The sequence below is a fragment of the Somniosus microcephalus genome, unplaced genomic scaffold (genome assembly GCF_052327205.1).
Source record: "Somniosus microcephalus isolate GS21.2 unplaced genomic scaffold, FLI_Smic_1.0 scaffold1025, whole genome shotgun sequence".
Classification (NCBI taxonomy): Eukaryota; Metazoa; Chordata; class Chondrichthyes; order Squaliformes; family Somniosidae; genus Somniosus; species Somniosus microcephalus.
The window spans coordinates 30,744-44,664 of NW_028226212.1; the positions used below are offsets into that span (position 1 = coordinate 30,744).

General features: G+C 44.6%; 1 protein-coding gene across 1 annotated transcript in view; it reads left to right on the plus strand.

Annotated features, from left to right (window-relative positions):
• Positions 1–9,359, plus strand: part of LOC147080906 (ras-related protein Rab-2A) — a 37,334-nt gene extending 27,975 nt beyond the window's left edge. Inside the window, exon 5 of the mRNA XM_085981036.1 lies at positions 9,212–9,359. Within this exon, the coding sequence (XP_085837162.1) occupies positions 9,212–9,344 (133 nt within the window). The 3' untranslated portion in view covers positions 9,345–9,359. The remainder of the gene's footprint in view (positions 1–9,211) is intronic.
• The last annotated feature ends 4,562 nt before the right edge of the window (positions 9,360–13,921 follow it).

Here is a 13,921-nt window from a genome sequence, read left to right on the forward strand (position 1 = left end):
GCTGCCAGGGTGACTGCTCTTAATCTCTTAACCCCTCTTCATTTTGATGACTCACTGATCAGTGGAAATAGTTTTTCACTCATCCCCACTACTTAATATGCCCATATTTAAATAGGACATTCGCTCATATTGGCCAAAAAGCAATTATTCATTTGTATTAGCGTCTATTTCAAAGTTGTTGCTTGTAGAGTCTTGAGTGCTTATATTTTGGGCAGAAACAGCTATGCTTACTGTGCACACCTCTCAGATTCTCTTTCATTAAATCCACCTCTGTATCCAGTCCTTTCTTCTAGTTTGGTATACTTTGCATTATTGCACTCTGATCTTCTTCCCAAATCAAATTCCCACAGGTTTTACACTCCAATCATTGACATTGAAAAAGATACAGCTTCTTCCTGCAAGAGCCTTTCCAAATGTTGTTGCTCCAGCCTTTTAGTTTGCTGCGATGTGGAACGAATTTTATTTTACAAATGGAAAGAAAGACTTGCATTTCTATAGCACCTTGCACGACCACTGGACGACTCAAAGTGCTTTACAGCCAATGAAGTACTTTTTTTTTTGGAGTGCAGTCACCGTTGTAATGTAGGAAACGTGGCAGCCAATTAGCACACAGGAGCTCCCACAAACAGCAATGCGATCATGATGGGATCATTTTTTGTGATGTTAATTGAGGGATAAATATTGATTAGGACACCAAGGATAACTCCCCTGCTCTTTGAAATAGTGCCATAGGATCTTTCATGTCCACCTGAGAGCAGATGGGGCCTTGGTTTAATGTCTCATCTGAAAGACTGCACCTCTGACAGTGTAGCACTCACTCAGTACTGCACTGAAGTGTCCACCTAGATTAATGTAATGGCCGGTATAACGCTTTTCATCGACATCTGATCGACTCCCATTGCAGTGGCTGGAAATCAGATTATGTGGCCAGCTCCTTGCAGAAAGAGAAAATACAGGGAGAGAAAATAAATTATCTTCAGACGTTATACCGGCCAAATGTGCCAGTTAGAAGCGGTTGGGACTAACCGTGCCAAAACCCTTAATTTGAACATCTATCAGATCTCCTCTTGATCATCTTTGCTCTAATGAAGAGTCCCAGTTTCTCTTGTCGTCTTGTAACTAAAGCTTCTCATCCCTGCTATCCTATGGAATCCCTTCTGCACCTTCTCCATGGCCTTGACCTCCTTTTAAGGTAAGGTACTCAATGCAATTTTTCAAACTATGGCCTATCCAATGATTTGTCTCTATTACCTCTTTGCTTTTGTAAAACAGCTTTGTCAACTTGTCTACTGACTTTTATAGAGATGTGTGAACTTCTGCCAACTCTCAATTTTGTCATTTAGTCTGCATCCTAAGTACCTTAAACTCCATGATACCTATCCCTATTTTTGGGAGTTTTCTTTTTTAATTTGTCAATGTATTTCTGCTCAAGTCTGATTAATCCTCGTACATGACCAGTTAGTCACTGTCATGGTTTTACTTTGCATTCTAAGAACATTAAGAAATAGGAGCAGGAGTAGGCCCTTTGAGCCTGCTCCACCATTCAGTAAGATCATGGCTGATCATCTACCTCAACTCCACTTTCCTGTACTATTGCCATATTCCTTGATCCCCTTAGTATCCAAAAATCTATCGATCTTCCTTGAATATACTCAACAACTGAGTGTCCACAGCCCTCTGGGGTAGAGAATTCCAAGGATGTACAACCCTTTGCATGCAGAAATTTCTCCTCATCTCAGTTCTAAATGGCTGACCCCCTTCTGAGACTGTGACCCCTGGTTCTGGACTCTGCAGCTGGGGAAACATCCTTCCAGAATCTACTGTCAAGCCCCTTAAGAATTTTACATGTTTCAATGAGATCACCTCATTCTTCTAATCTCTAGGGAATATAGATCTAGTCTACTCAATCTTTGCTCATAGGACAATCCCCTCATCCAAGGAATCAGTCTAGTGAACCTTCATTGTGCACTCTAAGGCAAGTATATCCTTCCTTGGGTAAGGAGACCAAAACTGTACACAGTACTCCAGGTGTGGTTTCCCCAAGGCCCTATATAATAGCACTCTTATACTCCACTGACTGGAGTCATACCTAGCACAAAGGAAGATGGTTGGAGGTCAATCATCACAGCCCCAGGGCATCACTGCAGGAGTTCCTCAGGGTGGTGTCCTAGGCCCAACCATCTTCATCTGCTTCATCATCAATGACCTTCCCTCCAACATAAGGTCAGAAGTGGGAATGTTTGCTGATGGCGCAGTGTTTAGTGCCATTCGCAACTCCTCCGATAATGAAGCCGTCCATGCCTGCATGCAGCAAGACCTGGACGACATTCAGGCTCGGGCTGATACGTTGGCAGGTAATATTTGCGCCACACAAGTGCTGGACACCGACTACCTCCAACAAGTGAGTGTCTAACCACTGCCCCTTGACATTCAACGGCATTACCATCGCCAAATCCCCCACCATCCATATCCTGGGGGTCACCATTGAGCAGAAACTTAACTGGACCAGCCACACAAATACTGTGGCAACAAGAGCAGGTCTGTGGCGAGTGTGTCGCCTCCTGACTTCCCAAAGCCATGCCACCATCTACAAGGCACAAGTCAGGTGTGTGATGGAATACTCTCCGCTTGCCTGGATGAGTGCAGCTCCGGCAACACTGAAGAAGCTCAACACCATCCAAGACAAAGCAGCCTGCTTGATTGACACCCCATCCACCACCTTAAACATTCACTCCCTCCACCACTGACATACAGTGGCTGCAGTGTGTACCATCTACAAGATATACTGCAGCAACTTGCCAAGGCTTCTTCAGCAGCACCTCCCAAACCTGCAACCTCTACCACCTAGAAGGACAAAGGCAGCAGGTGCATGAGAGCACCACCACCTCCAAGTTCCCCTCCAAGTCACAAACTTGGATGTATATCGTCGCTGGGTCAAAATCCTGGCACTCCCTAACGGCACTGGGAGCACCTTCACCACGCAGACTGCAGCGGTTCAAGAAGGCAGCTCACCGCCATCTTTGAGGGCAATTTGGGATGGGCAATAAATGCTGGCCTTGCCAGTGACGCCCACATTCCATGAATGAGTATTTTTAATTCCAATCCCTTTGTAGTAAAGGCTAACATACCATTTGCTTTCCTAATTGCTTGCTGTACTTTCATGAACTTTGATTCGTGTACAAGGACACCCAGGTCCCTCTGAATACCAACATCTAGTTTCTCCATTTAAAAAATATTCTGCTTTTCTATTATTCCTACCAAAGTGGATAAATTCACACTTATTCACATTATATTCCATCTGCCATGTTCTTGTCCACTCACTTAACCTGTCTATATCCCTTTGCAGCCTATTTTACATTCTCTTCACAACTTACCTTGCCACCTAACTTTGTTTCGTCTGCAAACTTGGATACAGTCCACTCATCTTAGTCATTGATATAGATTGTAAATAGTTGGAGGTCAAGCACTGATCCTTGCAGTACCCCATTAGTTAAAGCTTGCCAACTCAAAAATGACCTGTTTATTCCTACTGTTTTCTGTCAGTTAACCAATCCATGTTCATATATTACCCCCAATCCCATGAGCCCTATCTTTGTGTTGTAACCTCTTGTCTGGCACCTTACTGTATCCTTTTTGAAAATCCAAATACACTACGTCTCAATGTTCTTCGCTAGTCTAGGAGCACCACCCAATTCAAATGGAGGCCATCCATCCTATTTACAGAAAAGCTTGTGTTACCCAGGGAAAGTCTTGCAGTGGTCAATGAATTTCAGTCTCTCCCTCTTACCCATGTCTTGCAGCCACATGTTGGGACTAGAAATTCCCTACCTTTGCACCACCCATTTGCGCTGCTGTCCTGGCAAAAAATGGCAGCAGCCACTCTAATGCCCCCCTTTGGCGTGGGACTTGGCAGCCACCATTTTGGTGAAAGTCGTGGCGATGTCAATAGCGCTGGTCCTGGAGCTGCAAATGGGGATGCCGACTTAATGCCACGCTCTGCGAACTTGTACCGTAGCGCTGAGTTCAATGCTGGGTCCTAAGCTCGCTCTGAAAAGCGAGCGTTTAGCAGACTAACTGACACCGTCAGCACTGTTTAAAGGGATGCACATCTTTTAGGTAAGTTTGCATTTAAGCTTTTGGACTGGATTTTTTAAATTTTATTAGTGACTTGGTGCAATACATGAAGATTTTTACGTGTGCAGTGAGTACTGCTGGATGCTTGCAAGGCCTCTGATAAAGGAAGGCCTCTGAAGACAGAAAATGCTAGAAATACTTAGGTCAGGCAGCATCTGTGGAGAGAGAGAAATGGTTCACGTCTCTGGTCAAGATGCTACCTGAGCTGCTGAGTATTTCCAGCACTTTCTGCTTTTATTTCCAATTTACAACCTCCGGACGCAGAAGAGGAGGATGCAACCCAGACAGCCACTTTCTGGCCGGGATATCTGGGATGGAATCATCTGCCTGTGGTACCAGTGAACACAACCCCAGTTCCCCTTTCAACATTTGTCCCACCCCTTACCTTCCCTCTGTTACTGGCCATCACGGCACCCTCTTGGTCACAATACGGAAATGAAAGCCACCACAAAGCAAACTTTCCAAAAGAACTTTATCCATATATGCATCCAATATTACATCAAAAAATCAACTCATCACCCATGTGCATTCCCCTAGTGACTGTCTTCTGTGTATGCCTTTGCTTATCCTACTGATGTCACAGTGCTACCCCAGTGGCTGCAGCATGGCTGGTGGAAGGCTGATGACTTTCATTGGGGGACACTGCAAACAGCCTTGCTGGTCAACCTTGAGCTGGTGGTTGGGAGTGTCAAATCAAGTGACTGTGCTGCTGCTTCTTCACTCACCACTCCCTCCTCTTGGCCAACCAGTGGCTGGGCAGGCTGCATTTCCTGGGTGTGAAATGAGGAGGGCACCAGGGTGGGTGGAGTTGTGGTGACAGGAGGGTGGGCAAACAAGGTGCATGCAAGAAGCAGGATACCCTAATAAGGATTCCAGCATCTTGTATCCTTTCAGCCCTGCCAAGGCAAGGGCTAAACCATGCCCCTGCCAAGAATGGCCAGCACCGTCTCCACTAAGGGAGTGAGATGAAGCTAGGAATGTGCCTCATGATGGATTTGGTGATCTGGTCCCACGTCCTTCTTTCTGGAGGGCCTCCTGGCCCCTGTGGGTAGAGGGACCTCTTTTGCAGTGTTGACCCCTTGCATGAAGCTGGAGTGGTGTGTGAGACCCTGGGTGCCCTTACCCTGGCTTGCTGAGGCATTTGTTAGTGCTGAAGCACTTTTCCCAGTTTTTAGGTGCAGAAGGTAATTTAGCTTTGAGCTGAAGGCTCCCATTTGGGAATTCTCTTCTGAATTAAAAAAAAAAAAAGGCGATTCAGCTGTAAAGGCTAAAAACTGAATCTTAGTTTCAGGGGGCAGTTCCCCTTTTGAGGCAGAATTGCTTTCTGAAATGACGGCCTTGCTCTAAGCGCAGGCTGTTCTTGCTGCAATGATGCTATGGCCATGCTATATGGGGGGCTTCCTGCTGTCATTGGTACCAACTTAAACCTTCCAAAAGTAATGACATAACTTCCAAATGTCAAAGCTGTTGACCTCTGCAGAGACTCTTGCATGTAATTCATGTAGCTCACGTGGCCAGTTGTTTGGATATAATTGGTGAATTCACTCCACGTCCTGGTTGGATTCCCCTTGGAGCCAGTCCTGTAACTGAACATTAAGCACCACTGCATTGAGAGGTGAGTGTAAGGGTTGTGATGAGGCACAATGGATGCAGTACGTTTACTCTTCGTCAGATGCTTTGGAGGTGCTTTTGTACATCCTTCCAGGCTCACTTCCCGAGAAGGACAAAAATATGAATGGGATGCATATAACTAGTGAGGAAATTAAGCAAAAATTGTTACCAAATGCCTATTTAATTATATTCAACTTAATGTGACATTGAAACATTGAAAAATAGGAGCAGTTGTAGGCCGTTCGAGCCTGCTCTGCCATTAAACACCATTCACGCCTTTGATTGCTGTGATTATCTCTTTGCTGAGGTGTGATAAATGGCAGTTAGAAAGATTACCTGTAATCATCTGGCATTATTCTCTGACTATATAAGCTGTGTCTTTATGCATCTCTCCACTTCACCTGACGAAGGAGCAGCGCTCCGAAAGCTTGTGATTTCAAATAAAACTGTTGGACTATAACCTGGTGTTGTGACTTCCACCCATATCCTGAGACACTGACTCCTCGTTCTAGACACCCCCCCCCCCCCCCCCCCCCCACAAAGCCAGGGAAAACATCCTCCCTGCATCCAGTCTGTCTAGCCCTGTCAGAATTTTATACGTTTCAATAAGATCCCCTCATTCTTCTAAACTCTAGTGAATACAGGCCTAGTCGACCCAATCTCTCCTCATACGACAGTCCTGCCATCTCTGGAATCATGAACCTTTGCTGCACTCCCTCTATGGCAAGTATATCCTTTCTTAGGTAAGGAGACCAAAACTGCACACAGTACTCCAGGTGTGGTCTCACCAAGGCCCTGTACAACTGTAATAAGACATCCTTGCTCCTGTACTCGAATCCTCTTGCAATGAAGGCCAACATACCATTTGCCTTCCTAACTGCTTGCTGCACCTGCATGGTTGCTTTCAGTGACTGGTGTACAAGGACGCCCAGGTCCCTTTGTACATCACCATTTAAATAATACTCTGCCTTTCTGTTTTTCCTACCAATGTGGATAACCTCACATTTATCCACATTATACTGCATCTACCATGTATTTGCCCACTCACTCAACTTGTCTATATCCCTTTGCAGCCTTTAATTTAAATTTTTTAACATTATTCCTCACTTTGACCTTAATCTCTGCTGCACTGCTACTGTTAAACTCTCTCTCCCTTCCTGTCACACTGCTTATTTTTACCCAAATCGCTACACTGCTCTGTTGCCTTGACCTTTTATTTAGATTTTTAAATTTCCTGTCACCTCACCCCCTCCTTTTTGTAGTTTAAAGCCCTATCTACAGCCCTAGTTATTCGATTCACCAGGATGCTGGTCCCAGCCCGGTTTAAGTGGAGCCCGTCCTGACTGAACAGCTCCCTCTTTGCCCAGTACTGGTGCCAGTGCCCTGTGAATTGATGCCCCTTCTTCCCACACCACTCTGAGCCATGCATTTAACACTCTCATCTGCTTGACCCTATGCCAATTTGTGTGTGGCTCAGGTAGTAATCCAAAGATTATTACCCTTGAGGTCCTGCTTATTAATTTAGACCCTAGCTCCTCAAACTCCTCAGCAGAACCTCCTTCTTAGTTCTACCTATATCATTGGTTCCTACATGGACTGTGACAACTGGAACCTCCCCCTCCCACTCCAGGTTCTTCTCCAGGGTCAGCAGATATCTGCTTGACCCTGATCAGGCAACACCGCCTTCAAGACTGTCTTTTGCAGCTGCAGAGAACAGTAGCTATCCCTCTGACTATACTGTCCCCTACTACCACCACATTCCTTCCTTCTCTCTCTTTCTCCCCCCCCCCCCCCCCCCCCCCCCCCAAAAACAAGAAAAAAAACTTGGATGGCCCCTGTACCATGGTGCTGTGGTCAGTTTTCCCCTCCTCCCTGCAGTCATTTTCCGCATCCATACAAGTAGCAACTACCTCGTACCTGTTGGACAAGGTCCAGGGCTGGGGCTCCTCCATCACTACATCCTGGGTCCCCATACCTTCCTGACTTGCAGTCACCCGCCCCTGACTAACTCTAAAGTACTACTTAACCTAAAGGGTGTGACTACCTCCTGGAAAAATGTGTCCAGGTAACTTTTCCCCCTCCCTGATGCATCGCAATGTATGCAGCTTGTACTCCAGCTCAACAATTCTGAGCCAAACTTCCTCGCATTGCAGACACTTACTACAGATGTGGTTGCTCCAAATCAGGATGCTCTCCACAAACTCCCACATGCTGCAGTTACAACCTGCCCTGCCATCTCTAACCTTGTTTGTTTGATTTGTTAATTAATTAGTTAAAGCTTTTATTCAGTTGATAGTTTTATTATTTTATCTAGGTTAACTTATTAATTTAAGTACTAGCAAGTTGCAGTTTCTCGGCACTTAATTTAACCACCTTCCCTAACTTGGAGCAAAAGAAGCTGTAAAACTCACCAACCAATCACCTACCTGCTCTCCTGTGATGTCACTGATTTTTTGGTTTTGAATTGGAGCTGCTGCTTTAATTCAGGTCTATCTCTGGCAGCTCTTCATCCTCTCGCTGCTGTTGCTGCTTTAATTCAGGTCTATCTCGGGCTGCTCTTTATCCTCTTGCTGCTGCTCAGTTTAACTGCTGGCGCCTCAGTGCTGCTGCCAATAAGATCTGCGCTGGTCTCGGCTTCCCGCTCAGTATAAGTGCTGCTGCCACTCGGGTCCATAGATTGTCTACCCTCCAGAATGATCCTGCAGTAGGAGAATTTGGTTGTGGAGAGGGAAAAAGATGCATTACTTTTGAAACTTGTGGAAGAGTTGCAACTAAAATAATCACCACTGGAAATTAAGAACATGATCAGAAATTGTGGCTGTAAAGGTATCTTAAAGCATTTACAACCCAAGTGGCAAAATACCAAAAACTTAATGGCATCTAACTGAAGCAAAGGGATAGCTTTGTGCTTTTTATTAATGTTTCTGTAATCTCAAGGATGCAAAGAAAGTGTACCAAGTACACCCACTTCCTGGTCTTGGTTATCTCCCTGGCCACTGTGCTTGCAAATATCATAAATGGCTCCCTTGAATTTAGTCATTCTTTAAATTAAACAGAATATCCATCCTCTAGTGCTTCATTGGATAATTGGATCATTTTCTGGGATTGCTCTGAGCCATGCAATCCCAGATTTGGCTGTTAGTGTTAGCTGATCTCAGATGGGGTGATGGTAGGATGCCAGTGTTGGCCTCTGTATCCTGAGATAAAGGGGTTATAAATAGCCACATTTTGCATTTCTGCTGGATATTCTATCAGTGTAGATGTCTTGAGAGGATCAGAATAACGGGATCAACTGCTGAGTGGCTGTCTACTCCTTGTTGTCTTGGCTACACACATAGAATGCCCATGCAATTGCATGCCAACATGAGTTGGCATCTTTAGGAGGGAATACAAAAGGGGAAAAAAAGACATGAATTGCTTTATTTTGAATGTTGTCAAACACTTGGATTTTTTTTCCTCCTTGCAGTGACTTGGAGTCAAGACGGGAAGTGAAGAAGGAAGAAGGGGATGCTTTTGCAAGAGAACATGGCCTCATTTTCATGGAAACTTCGGCAAAGACTGCTTCCAATGTTGAAGAGGTGATGTGGCTTAGTATTTAAAAAGTGCTGTAACTTTGTTCATTTTAGCAATTGTTTTTAGAAACTTTGAAATGGATTTAACAGCAAATACTTGCTGATGAACTAGACCTTTCATAGAATAATAGAAAAGTACAGCACAAAAGGAGGCCATTCGGACCATGGAGTCTGCGCCGGCTCTTTCAAAGGAGCAATCCAATTAGTCCCACTGTTTCCCCATATCCTGCAAATTTTTCTCCAAGTATTTATCCAATTCCCTTTTGAAGGCTACTATTGAATCTGTATCCACCACCCATCAGGTAGTGCATTCCAAATCCTAACCACTTGTGTAAAAAGTATTTCCTCATGCTGCCTATGTTTGTTTTGCCAGTCACCTTAAATCTGTGCCCTCTGGTTATCGACCCTTCAGCCATTGGAAACAGTTTCTCTTTATTTACTCTATCTAAATCCTTCATGATTTTGAACACCTCTCAAATGTCCTCTTGGCCTTCTCTGCTCCAAGGAGAACAACCCCAGCTTCTTGAGTCTATCCATGCTGCATGCACTCATCCCTGGAACCATTCTCTTAAATCTGTTCTGTACTCTCTCCAAAACCTTCACATCCTTCCTAAGGTGTGGTGCCCAGAATTGGACAGAATACTCCAGCTGGGGCCAAACTAGTGTTTTATATAGGTTTAGCATAACTTCCTGGCTTTTGTACTCTCTGCCTTTATTTACAAAGCCCAGGATCCCATATGCTGCTTTAACTGTTAACCTGTTGTGCACGTCTCAAGACGTGCACAAGCACTCCAGGTGTCTGTTCTTGCACCCCCTTTAAAATTGTACCATTTAGTGTGTATGGTCTCTCAACCTTCCTACCAAAATGTATGGCCTCACACTTCTCTGCATTTAATTTCATCTGCCATGTGTCTGCTCATTCCACCAGGCTGTCTATCTGTTCTTGAAGTCTATTATCTTCCTCACTGGTTATTATACTTCCAAGTTTTGTGTCCTCTGCAAATTTAGATATTGTGCACTATACCCCCAAGTCAGTCATTAATGCTGATATGAAAAACAGCCATTCACCACAACTGTTTTCTATCCATTAGCCAATTTTGTACCATGCTGCCACTGTCCCTCTTATCCCATGGGCTTTAATTTTGCTAACAAGCCTATCATGTACTTTATCAAACGCCTTTTGAAAGTCCATATACACATCAACTGCGCAGCCTTCATCCACCCTCTGTTACCTCATCAACTAACTCAATCAAGTTAGTCAAACAAATCTGTGCTGGCTCTCTATTAGTCCATGCTTGTCCAAGTGGCTGTTAAGTTTCTCGTGTTACGGTTTCTAAAAGCTTCCCCACCACAGATGTTAAACTTACTGGCTTGTAATTGCCAGGTTTATCCTCCCCTGCTTTTTTGAACAAGGGTGTAACATTTGCAATCCTCTAGTCCTTTGGCACCACCCCTGTATCTAAGGAGGATTGGAAGATTGTGGCCAACACCTCTACAATTTCTACCCTTCTCAGTAACCTAGGATGTGTCCCATCTGGACTGGGTGACTTAGCCACTTTACCGCCAGCCTTTCTTGTACCCCCTCTATCTATTTTTTATCTGATCCAATATCCCAGCAACCTCCCTTATTTATAATAGCTTTGGCAATGTCCTCTTCCTAGTAAACGGGGAATTACAGACTGGTAAGCCTGACATCGGTAGTGGGGAAAATGCTAGAGTCCATTATAAAAGATGTAATAGCAGAGCACTTGGAAAACAGTGACCGGATCAGACAAAGTCATCATGGATTTACAAAAGGTAAATCGTGCTTGACTAAACTACTGGAATTTTTTGAGGATGTAACTGGTAAAATAGATAAGGGAGAACCAGTGGATGTGGTGTATTTGGACTTTCAGAAGGCTTTCGATAAGGTCCCGCATAAGAGATTAGCGTGTAAAGTTAAGGCACATGGGATTGGGGGCAAGCTATTGACTTGGATAGAGAACTGGTTGGCAGACAGAAAGCAAAGAGTTGGAATTAACGGGTCTTTTTCCAAGTGGCAAGCAGTGACTAGTGGGGTACCGCAGGGATCGGTCCTTGGGCCTCAGCTATTCACAATATATATTAATGATCTAGACAAGGGAACTGGATGTAATATCTCCAAGTTTGCAGACGACACAAAGCTGGGTGGGCATGTGTGCTGTGAGGAGGATGCCGAAAAACTCCAAGATGATTTGGACAGGTTGGGTGATGGGCAAAAGCATGGCAGATGCAATATAACGTGGATAAATGTGAGGTTATCCACTTTGGTGGCAAAAACAGGAAGGCAGATTGTTATCTGAATGGCAATAGATTGGGAGAAGGGGAAGTGCAACGAGACCTGGGTGTCTTGTGCAGCAGGCGGTTAAGAAGGCAAATGGCATGTTGGCCTGTGTAGCGAGAGGGTTTGAGTACAGGAAGGATGTCTTGCTACAGTTGTAGAGGGCCTTGGTGAGACCGCACCTTGAGTATTGTGTGCAGTTTTGGTCGCCTTACCTGAGGAGGGACATTCTTGCCATGGAAGGAGTTCAGCGAAGATTCACCAGGCTCATACCTGGGATGGCAGAAATGATGTGAGGAGAGATTGGGTCAATTGGGCTTATTCTTCTAAACTCCAGCGAGTACGAGAGGGGATCTCATTGAAACTTATAAAATTCTGACAGGACTGGACAGACTAGATGCAGGAAGGATGTTCCTGATGGTTGGGAGTCCAGAACCAGGGGTCACCGTCTAAGGATAAGGGGTAGGCCATTTAGGACAGAAATGAGGAGGAATTTCTTCACCTAGAGAGTGGTGAACCTGTGGAATTCTCTACCACAGAAGGCAGTAGAGGCCAATACATTAAATATATTCAAGAAGGAGTTGGATATATTTCTTATGGCTAAAGGGATCAAGGGGTATGCGGAGAAAGCAGGGACCGGGTACTGAATTTGGATGATCAGCCATGATCGCATTGAATGGCGGAGCTGGCTCGAGGGGCCGAATGGCCTACTCCTGCTCCTACCTTCTATGTTTCTATATCTATGTAGATTATCAGGCCCTGGGGATTTATCGGCCTTCAATCCCGTCAATTTCTCTAGCAGCATTTCCTTACAAACCGCCATTACATTTTTGTCTGCCAGTGTTTGACTCCAATTTACTCGGGCCAGATCCCTACTCAATTTGCTGAAATTACCCCATCTCCAGTTTTTATTCTACTGTGCTCCTTGTTCTTCTCCATAACTAATCTAAACAGTACGATACTATGATCGCTGTTCCCCAAAATGCTCTCCAACTGTGACATTCTCCACTTGACCCACTTTGTTCCCCAGAACTAGATCCAGCAATGCTGCCTTCCTCGTTGGCAGGAAACATACTGATCAAGAAAATTCTGCCCTTAACACAATCACTGCCCCATTCAATATTGGGGTAGTTAAAGTCTCCCATCACTACTCTAGTTCTTGGACCTTAGTGATTTCTTTACAAATCTGCTCCTCTGTCTCCTTCCCACTATTTGGCCTGTAAAATACACCAAGTAGCGTAATATCTCCTTCATTGTTTCTCGACTCCAACCAAATAGATTCTGTCTTTGATCCCTCAAGGACATTCTCTTTCTAATGCCATTTTCCTTAATCAAAATTGCTACCCCTTTTTTTCCTTCCTATCGTTCCTGAATACCTTGTACCCAGTAATATTAGCCTTCAATCCGCCCCTTTTTTTGAGCCAGGTCTCTGTTATCGCCACTAGATCACATTCCCACGTGGCTATTTACACCTGCAGTTCACCAATCTTATTAACCACACTTCGTGCATTTATACACATGCATGCCAAACCTAACTTTGACCCCTCTATTTTCTATGATCCCACCTAATTCTGTTATTTCTAACCCTAACTGTCTCTCCCAGTCTTCTGTACCTTGTTTCTACTTTTTTAATACTACATCCTGGTGCCCAACCCCTTGGCGAATTAGTTTTAAACCCAACCCCACAGCACTAGTTAACCAAAAGGGGTATTGGTCCCAGCTCTGTTCAGGTACAACCCATCCATCTTGAACAGGTTCCTCCTGCCACAAAACTGGTCCCAATGTTCCAGGAATCTAAAGCCCTCCCTCCTGCGCCATTTCTCCAGCCACGCATTAACCTACCATATCTTCCTATTTCTACTCTTAACTAGCACATTATTAGGGGACTCTCGTAGGCGTTTTTACTTTTTGGTCGGACAAAAATTGTGCCGACGGTACCAAAAAACATTCACAATTCCGCTCATTAGCATCGAGTGACGTGAAGGTTGACCCAATCGTACAGTCGAGCGACCCGACAGTCGACCAATTGCTGCGTGAAATGAAGAATAGATTTGCCTTTCTAATCTAGGCTTTATTAACTTAAAAATCCGGTAGCACATCTTCAACACCCAGTCCCAACTAAAGGCTGGAAAGAACTGAATTTAAGATGGCCACCACAAATCACATGACATCAACTACCAATGAGATTACAGCATATATCCCAAGGCAGGAAACAAACCACCAATCACAATACTTCTTACTAAACATAAAGAATAATCACCACACTGCGTCACGGGGGCGGGCCATCCTAGAATAGTGACGTGAC